General features: G+C 38.8%; 1 protein-coding gene across 1 annotated transcript; it reads left to right on the top strand.

Moving 5' to 3' along the window:
- Nucleotides 1–959: 959 nt before the first annotated feature.
- Nucleotides 960–24,834, top strand: vstm2l (V-set and transmembrane domain containing 2 like). Its single transcript, XM_053316347.1, has 4 exons — nucleotides 960–1,074; nucleotides 21,552–21,721; nucleotides 24,294–24,338; nucleotides 24,520–24,834. Exons 1-4 carry the CDS (start codon nucleotides 960–962, stop codon nucleotides 24,832–24,834), a joined length of 645 nt encoding a protein of 214 aa, XP_053172322.1.
- The last annotated feature ends 795 nt before the right edge of the window (nucleotides 24,835–25,629 follow it).

Here is a 25,629-nt window from a genome sequence, read left to right as displayed (position 1 = left end):
TGTGGGAAAGTCTCCATTTTCTACCCAGCAACAAGTGGAGAGAAACCGAACCACTGAAAAAGTAAGTTCTTCAAATTTATATAAGTAAGTTGGGCGAAGGTCCACTAGAGTGTTGCTTGGTCTGGTTAAGTTTAGGCAAAAAAAACCCCAATTGGTTAGGGTTATGAAAAGATCATGGTTTGGGTTAAAATACCCAGTTTAAATCAGAAAAAGAGCCCAATGTCCCAACACCTCACTAAAAATATCCAGTTTTGGAGGTTGAAATAAGAGAACTACCTTTCTAGTCAACCACCCAGTGTGCAGGAGAATCTAAGGTGGCTGCAGGGCTCATTTTAAGGTTTGAAAACAAGATTTTTATTTTCAGGTGATTATACACTAAATACCTGTGGATATTTTATTCCATCCACTAGATGCCACTAAATTCTACACAATGCACCTTTAAACAAACAAAATATATCTCCCAAAATATTGTCTCTAAAAGTCAAACTATTCGTCTTTTCTTCCAAAACGTAATCTTCATACCTGCTGCTGTTTTGCCTATAACCTAGCTCAATTGTGTAAAAACTATATTATATTGTAAAAGTTATTAGTTTATACATAAAAACACAGCTTTCAACAAAAAACATGTCTTACAATCTATATGTTTAATGTCACTAATATAAGCAGATACCGGATTGAGTTAACAGGATTCAAAACGGGCACTAACGTCTCTGTGAGATCCCTCCGCTTAATTGACTCCCGGTGTGAGCCGCTGCACCTGTCTCCCCGCTGCTTCTCCTTCCGCCTCCGCTGGCCGCATCATCTCCTCCCGCAGAGGCGAGTGGAGCAGCAGCGTCTCTTACCCTCCTGCCCCAGCTTTATGTCTGTAAGGGCCACTCAGTGCCGGTGGGGATATTTCATCGATGCTCTCCAACTAATGTGACAATTTCACACTTCTGCTTGAAACACCGGCTGAAGCAATGGGAGCCTTTGGAGTGATAATAGGGATTTTACATTACGCGGGACTTTACATTCAACTCAACGCAGCTCTCAACGTCGGACACAGTGAGGTGGACAATCACATCTCTGGAAATGGTAAGTTTTTATTCTCCTGTTTGTAGTCTAGTCGGTAGTTTTTTTTATGGCACAATATCATATTAATATTATATTCCCTCTTGATGGGGGTTACTGGGTGGGGTTCAGTGAACATTGTTCTGAGGACGATTTTCTTTTCCTTTTTTTTGTTATGATTGATATGACTATTTTTGTCAGCTTTATTGCTGTCTGTGATTAGTTAAGATACCTAATGGTTGGTTGATTAGACTTAATTAAACGTGTGATTATCGCACTTTTATTATGTTTGAATGAGTCCGCATGGAAGTGGTTGAATAGTCCAAGCTGATGAAGCTTTTTAATCTTCTCTAAATAGAGAAATAACTTTTTAACTTATTAAGAGCCGGAGTTCACATCCCACATTCATATCCTGGATTCAAATTGATTAATTATAATGTCTGCATAACCCATTTTGCTGTGTAGCCTATTAAAGCTGCTTCAGCCTGCAAACGGGAACTTCCAGAGCCTGGTTGTCATTATGTCTTCAGGAATGTTGCGTGTACATATTTCTGGAGACATTCTCTAAAATGATCCAAGTATAAAAACCTTAGGATATAATATCAGGGGATAGACTAATATCAACTTTAATGAGGTGAGCTAGACAAATATCTAAGGTCTCCAATATATATGATTGTTGCATCTTATAAGGATTATGACAGTTACAGCTGGGTCTCTGAGGATAGAAATAGCTCTTTGTGTACCTGATATAAAAATATGCTTTTTTTCCTGTTTGTTCTGCTTCAAAGAAGATTTTAAAGTCAATATTATCAACTTTATGAACAAATGAACACTTTCAGACCCAACTGTGCATACATGCAGTACACATAAGATCACACCTGAACACTGAATTATATGAGAGTGCTTAGCTCACAGACACCGAGATAACTGGTAACCCTGCTGCATCAGTCATTTAAACCACTAACATTTCCTGGCATAAACACTCTTTGACCCAGCACTCCAGCAGCCAATTGGAGTCAAAATCTAGCTTTTATACTTAAAGGTACACTGTGCAGGATTTTCCTAAAAAACAATGTATAGACTCGTACAAGAATTGTCCCTGTCAATCATCATTTATGACCCACTAGAAGTGTGTGGCGGTGTATTTATCTGCAGAAATCATGCACTCTGCCTGTATTCTCTTATTATTTTGCTGTGTTTGGGACATTTTGGGGCATGCTGATAAAAGCATGCAGGGTGTGAAGTCAGGTGTTGTAGCGTAGAGACCAGGTTACATCGCTGTCTCTGTCTTTCTCCTCTGCTCCTCTGCTCCACTCTGCTCTCTGTCTCTGTGTCATGGGTGTATAAAGAGCTGCAGGTTTATGCATCTGCTTGATTGAACAGGACTAGCAGGACACTGATACTGCTGTAGATTTCACCAGCAAATTTGACATGTGGTACAACTTGAGGTGCTCACCATGTTGGTAGCCTCCTGCCAGCAGACTGTCTGTGTCCATCGTCAGTGTCCATTAAGGAACTGAACTGTACTGGACTGTAGCACAACACTAACAATCTCTCTGTAAAGACAGATCATGGACATATTTTAACAATTCAAGATTATCATATCGCACATTCTTTTTTTTTATTATTGAATTTTATGGTGCAATACAAGTGTTCTCCAACAAAACATACAAACAGGACAGCGGGGAGAACAACACTTGAACAGGACTGAAACAAGAGGGGAAACAAACAGTAAGTCCTTTGCGGAGAGAGAAAACACAGAACTAAGACAAGAGTAAAGCATGAAAATAAATATGAAAATAATGTGTGTGTATATATATATATATATATATACATACATATACATATATATATATACACACACACATACAACACATAACCACGATCGTATGTTAAAATGAGCAGGACCCAGCCATAGCGCCCGGGATGCACGCAGGGCCCCCAATATCACACACTCTTAGGCTGAGCTACACACACAGAGCAGACAGGCGACAGCGTGAGCATTCACACAAAATCCGGCAATGTGGCACCTTCCCACAGAGTTGTGTGGAGGTGTGGGTGAAAAGATTTTTCTGATTCACAGCTTTGTTTTCTCCTGCGCTGCTCCCTCTCGTCATTCACTCTCTAGTTCAATCGACCACTGCTGATCTCTCTCTCTCTCTCTCTCTCTCTCTCTCTCTCTCTCTCTCTCTCTCTCTCTCTCTCTCTCTCTCTCTCTCTCTCTCTCTCTCTCTCTCTCTCTCTCTCTCTCTCTCTCGCTGGTAGAGCTGGGGGGAGGGGCCAAGTTTGGGGGACCAACAAATACCTACAGACAAATCCTGCATAGTATGTCTTTAATTTAAAACACCATATAGTTTATGTGGCTGAAGTTATGAGCATAAAATGGCAACTTGTAAGATAATACAAGTAAAGGTGAACCATCAAAACAAAAAAAGCACAAGGGTATGTGCTTTCAATGTTCTTAAGACAAATTACTGCTCCTGTGGGCACCTAAATGAGAAAGGGGATCTGTGCTGTGCCATATGCTTTTTATAGAGGTGGGTGATAGCTTTGGATGCCCTCTGACTGTACTGTAGTACCTTTATCATATTTCATATTCACAGCTAGATAGCTCTTGTTGAAACAAATAACAATGAGAGTTTACGGTTATTTAAGGCTTTGTTTAGGGGTCTGCACTCTCATATTTTAAGCTCTATTTTAGTCTAGTCTAGTTTAGTCTTGTATGTTTTAATGTTTCCAATTTTGACTATAATTTGGTTTTTTTATGTATTTATTTTAATTGTATGCTTTTATGCTTCCAATTTTTACTATTAAATGTTTGTTTTTATGTAAAGCACATTGAGTTGCCCCTGGGTATGAAATGCACTATATAAGTAAAGCTGCGTTGCCTTTCCTTGTCTTGTTGGGTTGCTCTGTGACTCTGATTTCTTAGCTCTGATTAGTTTGCATTTTAGTACCTATAGTACAGTATATTAGCACACAGTGATTGAAGCCACAGTTTCATGCAGGAGAATAAATCCTTAAATTGTATTTTATTTTTTTGATGAATTGCTGAAATAATTCTGTATTTTAATATTAGTGTTAGCTTTTTGGGACATAATTGGCCTTTTTACCTTTGTGTAATTTTACCTCTCTAACAGCTCCAAACATAGATTTATTGTTATCTCATTAAAGTGTATTATAACCACTTCATCACTGTGTCTCACTGACTATCCCCTGAGTCCTTTCTGTTTAGCCAGTTAGCTTTAGCTCGATCACTAGAGTGAGTCTGGTGTGCGGCACCTCCAAATGGATTGACTGTCTTGGACTGGTTAGAAAATCAATTAGTAGCATTTCCCCAGAGGGAGTTAATTAAAATTGGCTATAATTGTTGTGTTCTCTTTCCAACTGTCTCAAACTGGCCATAAAGAAGAAATGCCTCAGGGTGTGTGAGTCTTTACAAGGGATGAAAACTCCTCTGAAAAGGGGCTGTTCAGGTTTTCAAAACCAAATTCAGAAAATAATCATGAACAAAATAAAAGCCTTATATTTTCACTTTTGAACAACAATGGCTCCAGTGCCAGAAAAAAGAGTACTGAGGGTTTTCTTTCTCTCTTTTTAATCGGACTCTTTGATAAATTGCCCAAGCAAGAACGGGGGAGCTAAGCCTTCATGTAGAGCAAAGATGCGGGATGCACTGTTCTGGAGAATTCTTGTTATATTCAGCCCTGACTCATTTGTTTCAGATAAGTGCATTTGGCTGGGGCCCGGTCAGCCCCTGCACCCCAAAATCCACTTCAGCTGAAGCATAAATGGAATCACCTACAACTCAAAATTATACTTTCTGTATCAAGACAAATGACCAGGTTAGGTGGATCACTGCTGCCTTCACCTGATTGTGTGCCACATGTGTCAGAGTAACTTCACCTCTCACCTATCTCAAACTCCCGCGGGTCTAGTGCATGTGTGTTCTTATGTGAGTTTTTGTCCTTGTAGATGGCAAGGAACACAAAGTGATGATGAGGACCCCACACATGGTTTCATAATCAATTCTGAACCCTTCATTTCCAACGCAAGAAATTTCAATGTTAGTGATGTTTGGTAGCATTCATCCTGTTATCCATCTTGAGCGTACTACTTTCACAGTGTGGGGGCGTGTACCAATTCATTAGGCTTCCAAAGTGTCTGGAATCCTCTGCCAGTCCTCTGCTTGGTGTCCTCTTAATGAGGACAGCCAGCCCAGGCAGTTTGCATTGGCTTTCAATTTAAATGGGCCTCTGACTGTGCAAGGGGGGGCAACAGATTGTACAGTCATGCTGTCACAGTGGAGGGAGCTGGCGGAGGCTCAGTAGGAGAGAGCTGGAGAGTGAAAGGATGGTTGAAACTGTGCTCACCTCAAGAGGATACTGGAGACAGGAGTAAAGCTTTACATGTTGCAGCTTAAACGGACAGCTGCTTCCTATGATGATGCAGTGATCTCTGGTGTGACCTAGTTATTACTGTTATGACCCATAGTTGGAAAAAGTATAAAATATTTTTTTCTGTGAAATCATTAGGAATAAAATAAGATTTTCCAGACACTACGTATGTCTGGAGATGTTTTTTTTAGAGAAAGAGTTTACTTTCAATTTGGATTTTTTTTCATGGTCAACATCTGGATCAAATTGGTTGATCAAGTATCAACTTTCATTTAAAGCTGGGGTGTAGGACTTTTGTTTCCCCCTACTGGCAGTGAGAGTAACCAGGGGCGCTTGTATGTGATGGCCTAACAGACATGCAGCACACTCTTGTGCGCACCCTGAATTACGGGATACAAATGCATATGTTTTGATCATCCCCGCCCCCGAAAGAGTGGTTTCAGTATCAGAATTTGATCCGTTCGTTTTGACAAAATTTGGAAAGTCTTAGAAGAGCTGCATGAGTAACAGCCATATAACTGGTGTGGGAATGTCACATCGGACATGAGATTTACAACCTCCATACACAGAGATACATTTGAAGGTTGTAGTATTGATCAGCATTGCCATCAGTGTGTGAATGGATGACTGTAACTTGTAGTGTAAAAGCACTGTGAGTGGTCAAAGGACTAGAAAAGCGCTATATAAGTAAGTACAGTACATTTACATTACAACCCCACTTACAGTATTGCTTCAGCCGAGTTCTTAAGATCACATCATGCAAAGCAGATAGCTCTGAACACCTTGTTCTGCGCTTAACTGTCCCATTTTTCACGAAAACATACACACCATCACTCAAAAGTTCTCAAGGGCAACATATTGAAAACGTAACACCCAGTAAGTGCTGTCAACGACACATGCTACTTCATGTTGCCGCACACTGAGTGGAAATGCAGAAATATCCTCTGAGGTTTGTGTGTCTCAAGGGCTATGAAAAATTCACTTCACAGGCCTGGAGTATCGTCAGCAACAGGCAGACAGCTGCTTGCCTGATTACCGGCTCCTTTCTTATTTCATTATTTTACCCTCCACCTTGAATGAAGGCTGAAGGTCTCACAGTGAGCAGTTATTTCCCTAAGGAGACTGCTGTCAGTTTGCCCTACCACTGATTCTGAACTGAATACAACATTATTGACTTTCTGGCAAATTCCCAGACTGCTTATTTTTATCACTGTTATTTCCCACATTTGGTTATAGGTTGTCACTAGTAACTGCTGTATAGAAATTGGAATTGTGTGAAACCAGTGCAAAAAGCTGTGACATTTGAAGGTTTTTCCCACATTCACTAACCAAAGCAAAAATTAAGTCTCATTAAGTTATCTGCATGCCGGATTAAAGCTTTTTAAGATCAAGATAAATATCTGCAGTAGGTCTCTTTTATTACAAGAGCTTCTTGTTGTTTCATCCACCGTTCCTGTGGGACATCTCTGATTATTAAAGCCATTCATCAAATTAGTGAAATACCTCTTCCCAGACGGATCCTGTTCACGGGCTATTTACATTCACCTTGGTAGAAGTTACGATAGCTGGATTTTTATGTCTTGGTATTTACAGCGTCTGTCTTGTTTTACTTCTCAGTGAATCATTTCTTCTCTTTAGTGCCCTGCAGATGTGATGGAAATGGCAGCTTTGAGTTAATGATCCTGATGTTAGGTGTCCCCATAAGGTGGCACCTTTCAGAAGAAAAATGTTTGCATTTAACTCAGTGAAGGATTTCCACAACACTCCCAGAAACCAGTGTTTAAATTATACTGTCCCTTGTTCTTTCACTACCTTTTATATGACTGTAAAGTACAGTATGTGCCAACATAAACTCTTTTAGAATGTCCATTCTCAGTAAGTGAGAGAAAAAAATGACAATGGTAAAATAATTAATCCAATACTGCCTGTGTAACCAAACCTAGATACAGCTCATTCTTCCACTTTCCAATTCAATGATTTTTCACATTTCGTTATTGCTGACGAATTTTCAGTCAATCAACTAACCGATTAAGAGACATTGCAGCTCTAACTGAAACATACTACCACTGGTTGACATGTTCTTTCATTAAAATGGGCACTAGTTTATTGTAAGTCAGGTCCACATAGTGTCTAAAACCCTAGAAACTATCCTGCCCAGCAGTTTAAGACAATTACTACAGACTGTCAAAAAAAGGCACCATGACGTCACCCATGGACTTAGATACAGATGATTTGTGGACTCCCATTTTGAAGCCTTGATCTTGGATTTTTGGAGCCAGAATTGACCATTTTTGGATGAGAGTGTGGGGCTGAACTTAACACTAGCTGCTAGTTTGGTTAGCACCATGTATTTACAGTTTATGATTGTGATAACTATGATAATGCTAATGCTAGAGGGCCTTTTAGTACAACCAAACACTGAATAAGACGTTTTTAGGCCACCAAAATATTGCAATTAATTTTAAAGAACTGAACTTACTTAGTTACGTCAGTAATAATTTAAAAAATGAACATCATGTTGTATTGAAGATGACTTGAAACTCATAATCTCAGGAAAATGAGAAGTGGGATCATTTTCTCATAGACTTGTGGCCATTAGAGAGAATGCAGGTTTAAGACATTTCTGCGCCGGATTCACTTTTCAGACGAGAACTACCTGCTTGAAAATTACCAAGCCCTTTTTAAAAAATATTCTTGACCCAGTTTTAAAGATTTTTGTCTGTAGCAGAAACAAATTGACTTAATGAAAGTACTCTCTGACACATCGTTGGTTCTGGTTTTTGCATGGGATTTGTTGACAGCATGAAAAATAGTCAGACTTATCTTTGAAAGGTTTGACAAAAAAAGAGAAGCTTGCAGGGTTGGTGACAAGCTTACACTGCAAGCTTTTCTCTCTCTGTGTTTCGCTCTCTTACTTATACACACAACCACACACACACATGGACAAGCAAAGATACGGATGTCACACTTGCTTCTCGTCCATGCTAATAAGCCCTCTGTAATTTAGTCATCCTCAAACAGCTCAAGCTCCAAGTATTGCAGGGAGGGAGAGGCAGAGAGGAAGAGAAGATCGATGGATTGACCTCACATTGGCACTCAGGCGGGATTTATCCCTCTCATTTTGCCTGGGACCTAAAGTGAGAAATTATTTAAGAGTGGTCTCTTTTGGGGTGCACATTGATTTGTTTTTATATATATTTGTTTATATTTAAATCCTCCACTGCATAGCTCTCTTTCATATTTTTTCCTTGTTTCATTTTTAATGAGTCTTTGGTGGATAGTAAGCAGCTGCCTCTGTGTTCTCATGGCCTCACTCCTATCATTGCTCCAAGAGCAATATATTGAAAAATGCCAAGGAGGACCATTTTAAAAATGCATGTACTGTACTTGCATCTTCAAACAAGGGTCCCCTGCTTCTGCTGGAAGACGGCTCTGACAGTACCGTCTTTATGAAAATCTATACATAGAAAAGGCCAAGCCAAGCAAACTCATTCTTTGCAAGCTATACAGCATTATAAATAAGACAACCCAATGTGCTTCAGATTTCCCTGGAAGTCAATATTCACTTCAGGAGTACCTGTTTTCACTCTTTTCTCTGCCGGTTGGCGGGCATGATAATTTACCAGTGGAGTCAGCTTTTGTGTTGATTTAGCATTCTACCAAGGTTATGGGATTGATTTCTGGCGACGCTGCTGTGATTTAAGTCAGGAAACAGTTGGATGTGTGCTGAGCAGGCTTGTCAGGGTCTGACGCCGGCTAGGAGACATTCTGTTTGTCAACAAGTCATGTTTCACAGGCAGGTTGAAGAGGGCGCCAGCATAGAAAACTGAGAGGCAATCTGCCAACTGTCAGATCGATAAAGCTGAGAGGTGGAGGAAAAAAGACACGAGAAGCAGGAGGGCGGGGCACTTGTCAGGGCTCTGCATGGTTTGATGGTGCTAATGATTTGGGCTGTATGACTAGAGCTCTGAGAGTGAATCTGCCATAACAGCATTTGTGTGTGTTTGTGCTTGTTTTAGAGTGCATTTATAGTCTTATAAGATGAATACATTTTCTCCTTTGCATGTTAATTTTGAGGATCCTCTAACTGCAGATTAGGCCTGGGCAGTAATTAATTATCATCTAATCATCTTTCAGTGGAATTGTATCAAGACCTAATGATTGTATGTGTTGTAATTTATGTTGATTTGAGGCGGCTTTAATAAAGAAACGAAAGAGGCAGAAATCAACCAGGAGTGCACACTGTAACAGCCAAATGGTGTTCAATGCCCACACCCTACAGTTAAAGGACCAGTGTGTAACATTTTGCAGCATCTAATTGATCTATGGCTAAGCCACGCCCCCCTCCACTCACAAACAATCAACATTCAGTGACCGGCGCTATGGCAGGTGTCACAGTAGGAGACATTTCGCAGGAGGCCATTGATGATTTTTGGAGACAGAAAGTTCAGATATCATCTAGAAGTCACCAAAAGGGTCTAAACTACCCATTGGAAGGATATATTAATCATTTTATTGTTGAGAAGGTTGATAAAAAGCTTCAGTTACAAGCCAAAATTTACAGGTCCCAGTGAAAACGTGATAAACTGCATCTCGTTGCCATCACCATCTCAGACAACATTGTTGACATCAAAGTGCCACTGAAGTTGAGGTTTTTGGCTCAGAATATGAGAATTATGACAACCTTTTTAGAATGTCCGAGTGTATGGGAATGGCTATACGCACTGTGATTGGCTCATGGTGTTTGAGAGTGGCACTTAGCCATAGGTCAATTGTGAGCTTGCTGATTACAACAAACTGAAAACCCTTCGCCCTCCCCTTCCAAACGTGTAGGAGAACCTACGGTGGCTGCAAAACTTGTGACAAGCCCTTTCTAGAGTCTGGTTTAATAATAATTAGCTTTGCTAGATTAGAGTATTTTTCTATGTTTTTGTGTTAAAAAAGTGTATATGCCATCATCCAGAGAAAATAGCAAGGTGGAGCTTTGTGCAGCAGTAACAAACAAGTCGTTTCTGCTGCAAAACTACTGAGTTAGTTGGCCAGCTCTGTAGTGTAGTAGTGTTCTCTTTCTTTAAAACACACAGATCAACTTCTATTTTAGCTAGTGATGTTGGACAGTAAATAACATTATTCATACAGGCAGAGGACATGCCTCAGAATGTATGCAGTTAACTTTTTCCAGTATAAAAACTGCATACTCTCCACTTTTCTCCACTTGTCTGCTTCGGGGGTCTAAGGATAGAGGATGTTTTTGTATGTATTGCTGTACAGATTTTAAAGCCTCCAGAGCAGACCTGTCAACTCTCCTATCTTAGGTTTCTATCATATTTTCACCTGACTCCTGACATGCTCCCATTTCATAATTTTCCCCGTAAATCTCCCATATTTCTCTTTTGTTTTATTTTTACAGTTATAAACAAGGCTGTAGTGCAGACTAAACATACTTAAACACAGTTTGCACATCCCGCAAATTTTGAAATAATGTTTACACAATCCATCCTGAAGGTCCTTCACTTTACAGCTGTTGGTGACTCAGACTGGCTTCATTCTGCAGGTTTCCTTATAGCTTCTTGGAGTGCTCATTCTGTTGTCCATTTGAACATTGTATCCTTGTATGAGGGCACACTCACACCAGGCAATCGTATTGTGCCCAACCACGTTTGCCCCCTAAAGTCCGGATTATTTGGCTAGTGTGAGTGCAAGTGTACCGTGCTGGAGTACGGTACCCTTCCCTGGCCCAGTACGGTTGGAAGAGGTGTGCTTGAGCACGGTACACTTGGTCACGCATGCTCACTAGGGATTAATCTTTTTCCCGAAAATAAGACATTTTAAATCCCGGGAAAAGAAGCTAATTCCCTTTTCCCGAGAATCCCAGGAAATCAATGATTTTTAAAAAGAAACATTAGCTGAGCCCTGGTCATTTCAAGAAACACTAAATGCAATGAGGAGACATTCCCAATCCGACTATTTTTTGTGTATTATTTTATCAAAACTGTCTATATGTTTTTGCGCAACGTGTGTGTCGGAGGCAACCGTGCTTGAGTACACTTGGGTTTGAGGTAATGTATGCAGGGCCAGCGGGGGACAGGGGAGGGGGGACATTCGTGCTTCAGCACGGTACGGAACAACTGGCCCTAGTGTGAGACAGCTGTTAATGTTAACACAGAGTGACCAACAAATCACCACCCACTCCTGCTTTGCGGGTGTTAAAACAAACAAACCTTCTGTGCTGACGGTAGCAGGCAGACTAGATCTGCTTTCATGGGACAGAATGAATCAGAGTTCAGAGCATCATAAATGGCATTAACTGAGATGTGCAGCATGAAATAATAATCTGTTAGACAAAATACAACAAGGTAAGTTGCTTTAACCGTCCAGTTTATCTGGTGCTGCTGCTTTACATGACAGTAATGTTAATACAGCTTGTTAGCTTAAATAGCTTGACTGCTGATGCATTCCCATTGTTTGTTGTTTTACACAATTACTGTAATTAACACCATACAAGTTAAAAGTTCTGCTTCATGCTCAGGCAGACTTTTAAGACTTTAAATAGATTTTCAGAGTGAGTGAAGGAATTAGGAGAGAGGAGACAGAAGTGAGGAAGAATTGCAGGATGCAGTGTATAATGTTAAAAAGAAAAACAGGGAGAAAGTAAAGAACCCTTCTTTCACCAAATTCAAAAGAAGAACTTTGAGGAAAAAGAAACGCATAGAAGCAGCTCAGGCATCAGGTGATGGAGTGACATGAACATATTCATAGCAGCAAAACTGTAAGGAACTTACACCTTTATGTAAATCGATAACTGTTCTGGTAAGTGTTTTAAAGGCACAGCCTGTTCTCCAAATGTACACTAAAGGGCATCTCCATCAACAAAAGCCAAAGCTCATGATTGAAAACTACTATAAAAGGATTTACAGATCTTTTAATACAGGCACTAACAATACACAATGACTCTATTAACATGATGTTTACTTAAGCTGTTTAAAGGTTGCTGATATCAGTAACACCAGAAAAACAAATCTGTGTAAATATTGAATTACTTGGGAGACTATTTTCCCATTCCTGAAAAGGGCATTTTAGGAAACATAAATGTGGGTTTTGTAAGGTGTGTAGTGTGGACTTTAGTATTGTTCGTGGTGGGTAAAATGATGATAACCAGTATGCTCTGTTAAATATATGTGCGCCAAGAGGCCACAAAGAACACATCAACTGTCTGTTCGATTACTGGCAGTATAGGCACCTGGTGAAGCCAAGAAAAGAAACCCTTTTCATAATGTAAAAATGATTGTCTGGTACCTCCCTGCCTAATAACCCAGCTCAGTGCTACTGAAAATAGTGTTCCCTTTTCTATTAAATAAGTCAAGAATGGGCTTTGAATTTGAGAATCATTTCTGAATACAAACAATCTGAATATAATCAAATCATTAAATTCCCAAAGATATGCACCCTTACCTCCTCTTTAGGTGAGAAGCACAACATGAGTAAGGTACATGCTGTAGAAGCATGTGGAAAAAAAATTGTGGAAGTTTGAAGCAGTGGTGTTAGACTTCCTAATGCTGTCCATCATTTTGACGGACAGGGTTCTAAAAATCCTGTCATAATATATTATTATCCAATAATTTTAATTTTTTAATGATGATTATCGCTTTTTATTAATTGGTGAAGCTGCACCCCTCTGTGAACTGTAGTGGTCACAGACTTGTTGCAAAGTATCCAGCCCTCAGATTTTCAACACGCTGTCAACACCCAGATAACGAGATGCGTTAAGTCCAGTGTGGAGGTCAGCAATGATAGATTTAGTTCCTCTGTGATGTACCCTATGTACAAAATTGAATAGGTCTGCGCATCTGCCTGCTACAGAACTTGCGTCATGTAAAGCCTTACTGAATTTTGTCTTCCCTTCACCTGGTCCATTCGTCAATTCCTCTCTGGCCACATGGTATCAGGTGTTTCTTGAATCCTCCACCACAGCCCCTCATTTTTTCACTTTGTTTATCAACACTCACAATTATTGGCCTTTTTAAAGAAACTTTGGGCACTCAGCTAATTTCTGGTTGCTGGTTTTTCAGTGTTACTAGAAGCATAACATATTCAGAAAAAAGCTATCTTCATACTTATTTGGACTCATGCACTTAGAAAGAGCTCTACAAACTGAAAGACTTCTGGTTATTTACATAACTTTTTGATGACTAATGGCCATTGCTAGTACTGTGTGTTAGTTTGTTCTTGCAAAGCACAGATATCTATTTAATCAAACATACACAGTGTGTAGAAATAACAATGTCTGCAACCCCTAAACAATCTGTAAATCAACATAGGAATTCAAAGAGCATCACAACAATTTGTTACTATCATGAAAGAAAGAAAGTTGAGGTCAGAGTTTGCAATTTAGTTTTGTAATGCCTCCAGCACATAATGTAATCTGTCCATAAATGTATATTTCTATCTTGCTGCATTTGTTAGAGATAGGTTCCTACTTTGTGCTTTTATCCATTGGGATGTGATCCCCTTTGCTTTGGTTGTGTGGTTGGAAGACACTAGTCTATGTGTTTGCTTCTGTATGTCTGTGTATGTGAGAGAGAAACCATATATATGTTAAATGTTGCAGAATGACAAATTAGGAGGACAATTCATCACATCATGGCATTTTTCGCTTTCACCTCATCCATTACTTCCTTATGTAAGGACACTTTGTGCATTAAGGCTCATATAGAACATGAGACAGAAACACACACCAACACCTTTATGGTTGATTTGTGGAAGGAAAATGTTATGTATTACATCTACTAAAATGCGTTTCAAATGCTACATACAGCTACACACATGCTGAAAACAAGCTTTGGGGCACACACACAGCAAGTCTCCCAGGATGCTGAAGACCTGCCAGAGTCACTGGGCAAGACTCCAGATGTATTGAGCTACTCTGAGAGTGTTGGAAGCACCTCTTTATACCAGACACCAGAGAGCCAACAGTCACAGACTGCCCACTCAGCGAGTCGGCAGAGAGAAGAAGAAAAGTAAGGAGGTGAACAGAATTAAAGGAGGAAGGAAGGTGAGAGTCCGGAAGAGGCTTATGAAAGGGGTGTAAGAGACCACTAATAGGTAGAAAGTAAGAATAAAAAGGGCAATAGAAAACAGAGAGCGCAGAGTAAAAAATGTAATGTTTTTTGTCACGAACTGGAGATTTGTGGGAGATGTTACTGAACTGGAAAGAGACGGCAAGAGAGAGAAAGAGCTAAGAAAGGATTTAAACAAGAGAAAAAAAAGAAGTGGAAAATTGAGAAAAATCTTGAGTTTGCAGAAATGGGGTCTTATTGGCTGGGGAAATGGGAAAGTGCAGGATTTACCTTGCAGCTATAAGCCAGTCCAACTGTAACTCTGGACTCCCAAGTGTATTTGAGGACTCCCCGTGCAGCTCTCTCCTTGACTTAACTTTGACTTCATAGTATAGTTTCAGATGGCTGTGGAGACTCAGCTAACTTCATTAATTCTCCGCCAGCACCAGCATTCATAGTCTACTTTGGTTGTAAGTTGTAGAAAGGGACTTTTTATTTGTTTGAAGTGCATGTAAGGTTATTTTAAAGTGCATATAATCAATACTTTAGGTTGACAATACATTGTCATAGTGAAAGACACAAAGATAAGCTAACTGTAGTTCTTCTTAACTCTAGGGAGTTTTATAGCTTATTTAAGCTTTTTTGTCTTCCCATCCACTACTTCACAGTGTTGGTATACTCTTGCCACACTTATAACCACAATCAGCAGCTGTTCTCAGTAAAAACCTTTGATAAACACACTGCATGTTACCTGCCTGGCACCAAACAGCAGAAAGATAAGGTTCGCAAGTGGCTAGTAAACATAATAGAGCATTTAGCAGCTAAAGCCAGATATCCACTATACATATATACAATAGCCCACAACACTGGGGAAAGGAGTTTCCAACTTGCTTTTCAACTTTATTGCTAGATTTCACTCACTGGGCCTTTAAAATCAATTGTTGCTAAGAAGTTTGCCATATCTATTGTTTTACAGATTGATCCTGCAGCTCCCAAGTGGTCCAAAAAAAGAAGTTAAAAAGGTATTTGCAGGTTAAAGACAATATAAAAAGTATTTCATGTTTTACTTCCTGACAACAACCATCAATAATCAAAATTAGTTTCCTATCTGTCAACTCTAATTGAGTTATAAGCTAATGATTTCAGCACTATTTCAGTCAATTAAGACAGTGTTTTCACAAATGCATTTCCATATAATCCTTATATGCACACGTCTTGTTTTTCTGTCTTTGACTCTGTGTTCCACATATTTTTCGTCTGTAGGAATGCAGCTTGTTCAAAGTGACAGATGCTGCCTTCTGTGCTGTGCTGCTAGCTGTTGATACTGTATCCTGAGGACTAAAAAAAAAGTGGCAGCACCTGCATTGCATACTGAGAAAACTCAGATGATTGAAATACCACCCTCTGTTGTTTTGCTCATATATTTTATGCACAGTGACATCCTCTGCTATTCCAGGCTTTAGCTCTGGCACCATATGTTCAAAACATATTATTATAAGCCATTGTGATAGGTTTTGTCATACTCTCTGCGCTCAGGCATCTCATAGAGGGAGTGCCAGTCTTGAATAATAGGATGTATAGAAGAAGATTAAAAAAGATGAATAAAATGTTTGTTTTTTTTACAATCAGAGCACACTTCAAAACACATTTACAATTTTCTATGAAATATAAAGTCAATACTGTTATAAATAGAAGAACTGTGGACATGAAACCATAAAAGACACTGCTGAAATCAGTTTCAAGATACAAAGGTATTATACCCTCATAATTTCTCAACATTGCTTTTGTTTGGCTTTTGTTGGAGTCGACATGGTAAATTAACTTGCCTCTTTGTGGCATCAGAGTGAAAGGAATTGTAACAATCAAATGATTGAGAGACATTTATCTTTTGTGTCCCCAAATATTGATTTAGACTTACTGTGTGATACTCGGGAGATAATTGTCTACTTTGCAATGTATATTGTGTAATATGCTTGCATTGTGTTTGCTGTTACTGTGAGCCCCTCAAAGTCTGGTTACATTACAGGTTGATTTCTGGATTCTTTAACTACATAATTGACTCAGATGGTATTTTGGAATCTCTTGGACTTCCTCAATTCAGATTTGATTGCTTAGTTACCCTGAAAAAGTTTCCTGCTATTAGGAGAGACATGCATCATCAGATTAAAGACAATCATAATGCCAGCTGTGATTACAGTCTACTGTGGCATCTAAGAAACTGTTAGAACACAGGAAATTGTCCCAGAAAAGGCATCCCACAGTGCTACACAATTGCTAGAAATCAGAGAAGAAGCATGTAATGGTTTTCATCTCCTTTTGCTTTACACAGGGCTATACAGAAATAAAAAATATTACACTGATCAAACATTTATTTGTCTGCTTATATATAACTATTTAACTGTTTGTCCTTCTGTTTCCTGTACTTTAATCTGTCTTTATAAAGTATACTAGAACATCTGGACAGCTTAATGGTTGAAAATTAAACACTCTTATCTGTCAATGTTTCTATTGGTTTCATTAAGACATCTTAGGAAGCAGTAAAATGTATCTATTGCCTTGTGACTACAGGTAAATAATGCACAGTAAGTAATGTAGTAAATGCACTCATTGTAATAATTGTGTATTTTATCTCCAGCTCCTTGTAGCATGCATTATGTCACCCTCTACACCAGCTTTAATAACACATTAAAAAACTCTCATTTGTTTATAATCAGCTGCAAGGTTTCAAGGGATTTCAGCAGTGTTGTAAGTTTATTACAAACCACACTGTGTGACGTGGATCTAATAAACTTGGGTATGCCATCAAGTTTGATGTATGTAGACTGTGCGATGTTCACTCCTACTGAATCACAGGCTACAATGCAAGTCAGTGTACAAAAAAAATGTCAATGTCAAATGTCAGTTGCTATAGTGGTTAACAATTAAGCTATTTCTTTTCATGCTTCATCCTTCTTGCCGTGGTCACGATAACAGCTCGAGGACACATCATACAAACAAGGATATCACCAAAGTTATTAGAATTACTCCTTAGGGGAACATGAATGTGTGTACCAAATTGCATGGCAATCCAAACAGTCATTATGATTCATATGTGGTACAAAAATTCTTGTGAAATAACCAAACTTTACAGACAATAATGTATTCCTGTAGCATTTCATCACTCATGCTGTCGTGAGAAACTGTTTGAGAAAATAGGTTATCAGAGCCTTTAATAGCTTTTACTTTGATCACAGCATTATGCTTTGTGTTCTTACATACTATCATACCTCCAGGCTGTGTGTTTTTATATGTAATAGCTTCAGGCCGTGTATTGTATAACACACCTCATGACCCACTTGTAGCTGACAGGTCCGTGAGAACTGCTACACTCTACATGATAGCTGCTTCTTAACATGAGCTTCAGGAAAAAGAAAGAAAATATGTACTATGCTCTTGTGTCTGTCAGCATCTTAATGTTAGATGCAGATGGAATAGGACTGAGGAGGTAGACTGAGCTTGACTGAAATGTATCTCACCTTTTTTATTTTTCAATTTCAGGATAATTTGAATAATAGAGGAGAGCAAGACAGGGAACATATAGGAAAGATGTATTCTCTAGTGGCTACAGTGTACTGTGTGTTGTTTTTCACCATCAAGTGATGTCTGCTTATACATAATGGACCTTCATGTTTCTTAATGACAAAAGCATGCTCCTTAATGATCAGGAAAACAATACAACAATTTGAATACTAGGTATGGAGATATGAACTTTTTCCTTTATAATCAAGACACATTATTTCTTAGCTGAAAATGTAAGAATAGACACAAGTCTTTGAAAGCTTTGATTGTAGCTTTCAATAAGTGTCTCAGTAGGATGTCAGGGATGTATACTAAAGTAAATATGTTGATTTTGTATTTTACTGTGTGAATATAGCAGCAGCAGAACAACAGCCTGAGTATTGCGTGCAGTGTGTCCACTGTTATGGTTAAAAGAGGGTGCAATATAAAGGAATTCACCAGGGGTCCTATAATACAATATTATCAGGCTATATGAACCATGTTATTGCTGTTTCTAATCGTTTGCAATAAGTTGGGTATCGAGATGAGACATACAATAACTTTTCTGTTTATGAGGTACACCTGAACATAATTGTGCAATAGATCTTTATAAAGCTTATAATGTTGCTTTTTTTTTTTTTTTGTCATGCTAGTGGTGTAGCTTGAGGGATGACAATGTCAGCCTCTATAGTCCTGATTGAAATATTGCAAAACGGATTGCCATGAAATGTAATGCATATTCATGATCCCCCAAACAACATGGTACCCTGGCTTTTCTTCTAGTGAGGTCAAATATACCCCCACAGACCTGTAGGGCCCTGCCTTTGAGCAATTCATAACACAAATAATGTTGTATGACATTTTGAAATTAAACACAATTATGTTATGCAATTAATTTTAAGAGGAGATTGGATTTATCGCTGATGAAGGTTTGGACAGCACTTGTGCTTCTTGTCATCTGTTCCTCGCACATCAAGGCAATCTAGTGAGTCACGTTTAAATTTGTTGGGCAGCTGCTTGTTGTTTTTTTCCATTCTGAATAATAAAAGCTGTATTTTATAACATTCTCTCAGCCTGCAGGTCATGGCAGTGTTGTAATGATGTTTCTATTCTGAAATCCTTTGGGGAGAAGTTTTGATTATCTAAGCAGCTGCCGGTGTTTTAGTGTTCTGATTGTGGTTGGCTATATTTTATCAAAGGGCAAAGGTTTTGTCTCTGTGCGTATGAATAAAATGTGCTGGTGACGCTAGAGTAAAAGTCAGAGATCACCAAAGTCAAATCTGCTTTTTCATATGTTATCCCTTTATTACCAATCCTTTCTAAAGGTCTTTTTTCTTTCTTATCATTGTACAGTGTATGTGGTTCTCAGCTTTTCAGCTTCTCTCAGCCTTTCCTATCACTTTTCTTCACTTTTCCATCTATCTTTCTCACAGCTTTCTTCTCACCACACTCGTCTCACTTCACCTCTGCCCATCTCCCTTTCTTTCTTTTCCTCTCTTTTCACATCCTCCCCTTGGTTGGCCTCTGCGCCGCTCCATCCCTACAGTACGTCTCCTCCTGATAAATGAGGCCACTGCCTGGCCTCAAGCAGCGGTGCATCAAGGTCACAACTCTGGAGTGCTCGGTCAGTGAAACAGCACCAAAGCCCCTCTCTGTGACTTCTCTATTGTCAGGCTTTTCCTTCCATCTTCCTGTTCATCCCCGGTTCAGCTTTGCACAAGGCCAAGTGAATGTCAATTGCAGATATGGTGAATGATTTCTCTCTTTGCTAACCTGCTCTAAAGATGTATTATAGTAGAATATTATCTATATATAAAGCAAATAAGTCACAGCTTACCTTAACAACACTTTATGTATCAAAGACTGTCTCTCCAGGACTTTTTTTCTGTTTTGTAACAGAGCTGCTGTCTCCAGAGTGTAGATTGTTTGTAAAGTTTTTCTCTGGTAGGAGTCTCCCTCCTTCATATTTCTCTCTCTCCCTCTCTCTCTCTGTGTGTGTGTGAAGAATTTTACTCTGTAAAGCCTTTTTTAAATGTACTAATATGAACCAGTGGGAGCATGAGGCTGCAGCAGAGATCATCAGAACAAATACTTGATTTAATACAAATTCATCTAATGAATACAATAAATTGGGCTCTAATAGGTACTGTGTATTATTGAGGAAGCTTGGCAGTATATTTGGTCCTAATTAGAGAATTGTCATGGGCTCTGTTGATGCAGAGCGGTTGAGTTGCAGAAAAAATGTGAACTGAACTTTTAAATCAATGAGAAGTTGAAGGAACATGAACATTTTACACAAGCTGGTATAGCAGATGCTGCTTTTATGTCTATTTGAAAAACATAATAGCATAATCTTGAATTATAATTACTTTGCATTAACATGGTCATAGGGTTAGGGTTAGGGTTAAATGAAGACATGCTCTTTACGCACTTCAGATAGAGAAAAGAACATGATTACAATCTAAACGGTTAACTAATCTTAAATACAATTAATTACAATAGTGCAACCAAAATAAAATAATTTGTTTAGAACTCCTATTACAGTAATATTTCTTAAATGGTCACAAAACGGTATATCACTGAAAACACCAATGAAATATTTACTCAGACTTTCTCTTCCACCAAGCACAACATATTAGTAGATAGACTGTAAAACTGGGTGGGACTTTCTGGCACAGAAAGAACTGGTAAGACAAGGACTACTTAGTGTCTATATGTAGTTGCACATCTGAGTGGACAAAAATGACCTGTGATGTTCCTCAAGTGCTCCTTAACTTAATTAGAGTATCACTCATTAACAACCTGAGTCGTGTTTTCTTTTGTCTTGTCTCTTTCTGTTTTATTTTATCACAATCACCAGATGGTACACTGTGGAGTGGTGGTCTCACTCTGCCATACTGAGTAGAAATGGTTTAACAATGAATTTCAACAATATGTTTTAAGTCAACTGAAAGTGTGTTGACAGATAATAAAGCATTTGGTCAGTTGACATCTCTATTTTCTTGAGTTTCTACAGACCAGAAGGATTACAAATTCACCCCAACCAATCCACACACACACACACATATATGCTGAGAGCCAATCCAGAAAGACAATTATGTTCTCTGTGGAGGTGGTTGGTTTTATGTTTGTGGGATTGAAGTGAAATGACACTTTCAAATTAGTGTATCTGTATAATGTTCAGTTCAGGCTGCTGTAGCATCAACAGCAGATACATAATGTCCTCTACACCCTGTCATTTCAGTTTATACTGTATTCTGCTCACTTTACACTACTTCTAAAATAAAGACATACAATTATTCAAACTGTAGAAAGCACTGCTACTCTTGCATCTGGAGAAATTTAGATGTACGGAGAAAGACAAATGGAAATTAAAGCTATAGAACTTTCTTTATTACAGGATATATAGTACATAATGTAATTAATCATGCATGTTCTGTCATTCTTGGGATGTCTTAAACCCATCATTTGTTTCAACTACTCTTTAATTTCCCTTTTTTTACTCTTCCAGCTCTCTTTACAGAGGTGCCACACGACATCACGACACACAGCGGTGAGGATGTCGAGATGGCCTGCTCCTTCCGTGGGGCGGGCTCTCCCTCCTACTCTCTTGAGATCCAGTGGTGGTACATCAAGGACCACAGAGACTGGCAAGAAAAACCTGTACAGATCACTGATAATGTAAGCAACGAATGATAAACATAATGATGTAAGGTAACATATGGGCATTTTTGTTCATGCATAAAATGTCAAATAAATTGTGCACCAAGTAAAAGAAAAAAAGAAATGGTATGAGCCTGATGTTAACCATAATTTATTCATTCATTCAAACCATTATTAAGACTGTTAAGGCCATTGAGAGGAAGCTCTCTTTTAGAAGGGCACCCTGATTACAATACAAATATGAAATATAAGAAACTATAAAAGCAACCTATAAAAGCAATAAAACACAAAATACAAAAGCATTAAGCCAGTGAAAAGCATTATATACACATAAAAAATAAAGCTCAATTAAGTGTGTTCATTCTGCCCTATGTCAGCTAAAAGACACTTCTAAATGATTAAAAGGGATTAAAAAAAGAAGCTCATCTAATTTCACAACCGTATTCCAGGTGTTCCACTTGTGTGGAGTGTAGTGTAACATTTAAAAGCCAATTTCCCAATCTCAGTACTAACACATATTGATTGTCAAGTACCAAATAGTCTTGGGACATAGTGCAATGTGAAATTGAACTATAGTTAATAAAACATGTAAGGTACCCGGGAAGTTTACCAAGGAGAGCTGTGTATACAAATAGTATAGCAATGCCCTTCTGTGACCCTAAGGATGTAATGACTGCATCGACAGATTTTAGAGTAGAGGCAGAAGAGTTCATATAAATTACATCTCCATAGTCCATAATAGCAGATAAAAAGGTTGACTGAACAATTTGCTTTCTATATTTTTGGGTAACACATACCTTATTTATATAGGTTGTGCTTTTAAAGACATTTCCTCAATATGTTGAAGTACAGCTTGTCATCTACCCAGAATCCAAAGTATTTTTAAGAGGATACTCTTTCAATTGGTGTCCTATTAAGAGTAGTAATATTTACTTCCATGGTACTGTATTGGTACTTTGTTTTCTAGAAAACAGCATACAGTTTGTTAAATCATAGTTTAACAGCAATTTAAGTGTGTTGTTCACTGTATTGCATAGAAAACAATATGCAAGTTTTAAACTACCCAGGCTGTTGTTACAACCCAGCTTGTTAAGTGAAAGATGTAACATAAAAACCAGATGTTAAGGTTTAAAACTAAATTATTTATTAACCAAGGATTACTCAGAACACTATGCAGAGGGGAGTTTACAGAAATAAAAGAAGGGCCGATTGATGCTGCTCAAACAAACAAAAGAATATAGCCAAAAGAGGACTCCTAAAACAGAGCTAACAAATCTGTCTAATGTGATATCAGAAAAATAGAAACAAAACCTACCAAACTCTCTAGTAACAATTGATGCAAAAAATACACAAATTTGAGCAGCACCCCTACTCCTAGTGTAACTAACACAAATAAATAACTACAGACGGTGTGTATCAGTATAACTAAACCTGGCCCAGAGCAACAAAACACAGTACAGCGCAGCAGTAAAGCGAGGCGGACTGGCCTCAAAGATCCAGCCGCCCTGACTGACGGCCTGCAGAGTATTTGAAAGCTCAGACTCAGATTGGTGGCTAGGGATTGGTGTGCACCGAACGAAGCCGCACCAATCAAGAACCAGGGATGGAGCCGGAGGAGTGGGAAGAGCCAGGACCGGAGGGTGGCTAGGCAGGAGAGGAGGGAACCAACGAAAAGAAAGAGAGAACACATACACACCCCATACACACACCTGCAGGGCCGTATCACTGTGATAAAGGGTGTAACTGAATCATGAACAACTCTCAGTCTTGATGCATCATCCATGTTCATGGAGCTTGCTATGTACATCACTGAGATGCTTTCCTTCATGATTGACCCTAAAAAGCAGCCTATCCTAACATTTATTTATGATGAATTTATGATGGATATTTTCTCATTCTTGATACCAATGAAAATGGGATCATTTTAATTAACACTTTCACAACCTACATTTTTTTCTCCCAAGCTTAATCAGTGGTTGCAGTTCATTTTATTTGGACTGAATTGCTCAAACTCAACTTAAAGCTTACTGTATACCACCAGGCTGAGGGAAATGCAATATTAGCCACGGCAGAAACCCTCTGGCACGGAAACGAAGGGATAATTGCTGATTAGCATTTGCCAGCACTGGGGGAACAGGTTGAATCTCTCCTATCATGGGGGGAATTCAGGCTCCCCTGTTGTGCCTCTAGACACTATAATTGGCACTGAGAAAGAAATAGATTTTCAAAATCTCTGTCTGCTCCATGCATAATTCATACCTATGCCCAAAAGAATACCTCTGTGCCTCTGAATACACATTCACACACACACTCTTCTGCTCAGAGGCATACGTGCCTAGCACTGTCGAGTGTGTGCTCATATAAACATGCACATATAAGCATGCATACACATGCTCATAAAGATACATAAAGCTCAAACGCTGAAGAAATTGGTAGCTGACAGAACTGAAAGGAAGGAATTTATGCTTTATTAAGAAAACCTGCTGAAAACATCAAACATATCTACTGTTTTATTGTTGTTGGGTTTTTTTTTTAAATGCAGCATTGATCGGCCTTCTGTTGCTAACGCTTCATCCATATTCCTGTGCAGGTTGTGCCCCTGGAGAAGACGTCCAAAGATGCCACTAAAATTAGTGTGAGTTTGATCTAGCACCAACTGTCACCTAGAAAAAAGTACATTCAATATATCAAAGTGGTTGACTTTTATTATAAGTTCAGAAAACTTGTGACATTAAATTATGTTTTCTATTAATGTAATTATACGCAGACCAGTATGGCTTGAGATAAAAACCAGATCATCTTTTTGTCCCCATTAGGTGGTGAAAGTGGCTGGCAGCAATATCTCCCACAAGCTACGTCTGTCCAGTGTCAAACCGTCAGACGAGGGCACGTATGAGTGCCGTGTTATTGACTTCAGTGGCACCATGGCGCAGCAGCACCGTGTTCGGGCCTACCTCCAGGTGGAGCTGGAGCGCGGACAAGAGTCGGATGACATACAGCTCCAGGAACCAGGGCACCAGTCACAAAGGAACACAGTCCACCCTCACCCTCACCACCAGACAGAGGGCAGGGAACTGAAGAGGAGATCAGCTGACAGCACCACTGACTGCAATGAGAGCTGTCTGCTTTAGAGTGTCATCAACACACACACACACACACACACACACAACCGTCATCACCACAGAGTTGAGGCGTCAGTTGTAATTGGACCCTTTGTGTTTTGTTTGTCTATCTTTATTATTGTTGTTTGGATGCCAATGTTGTTGAAATGCCAATAAAGGGCAATATTTTATTGACAGTACCTATGATTAGGTTCTCTCTGTTGCTTTGTTATTTGTCTCTGTGCTTTTTCCTATTGCATTCAGTTGATGTTAACGTGACAGTTAGCTGTAATAACAAAGAATAACTTTTATGTTGTCCAAGCAGGTCTCCTTCAGTTGCCGAGCAACTAGAACGTTTCCTTACAGTTTCAGTACATAGTTGTAGTGCACTGATAAACTCTTCTGACGCAGAACAGACCCTGTCCTTTAAAAATGCCTCATTTCTACTCTTCTACCAAACACATGCCAAAAGCTGCGGTATTCCAATGTAAATGCTTTCTAAAATATGCATCTTTCATTTATCATAAAAACTTTTTCAAAGTGCTTTATGTTACTTGTTTTAACACTTTTAAGGGAAACTCTGTATTCAGTTTTCTAAATCACAACTAGAATATTTGTCAAAATACAAATGTATGCCGTTATCATGTCAAGATGATACTATATGTAAATTATTGTGTATATTCAATCCTGGCACTGTAGAATTTTACTGTTATGACTAAAATAAAGTTTATTCTGAGCTACTTAACCAAATGACTCAAGAAACACAGGTAGTATTTGTCATTTTCTCAGCTACAATTCAAATATAAGTTATTGTTTTAATTTTTA

This window comes from Scomber japonicus, chromosome 3 (genome assembly GCF_027409825.1).
Source record: "Scomber japonicus isolate fScoJap1 chromosome 3, fScoJap1.pri, whole genome shotgun sequence".
Lineage (NCBI taxonomy): Eukaryota > Metazoa > Chordata > Actinopteri > Scombriformes > Scombridae > Scomber > Scomber japonicus.
The sequence above is the reverse complement of the archived record's forward strand: the minus strand, read 5'-3'. Positions and strand labels throughout refer to the sequence as shown.

Bases quoted from the DNA above. Each gene is read 5' to 3' on its own strand.
- vstm2l (XM_053316347.1), top strand. From the start codon at position 960: ATGGGAGCCTTTGGAGTGATAATAGGGATTTTACATTACGCGGGACTT. The intron at 1,075-21,551 runs GTAAGTTTTTAT...TTACTCTTCCAG, and splicing joins CAATCACATCTCTGGAAATG to CTCTCTTTACAGAGGTGCCA. The intron at 21,722-24,293 runs GTAAGCAACGAA...ATTCCTGTGCAG, and splicing joins CTGTACAGATCACTGATAAT to GTTGTGCCCCTGGAGAAGAC.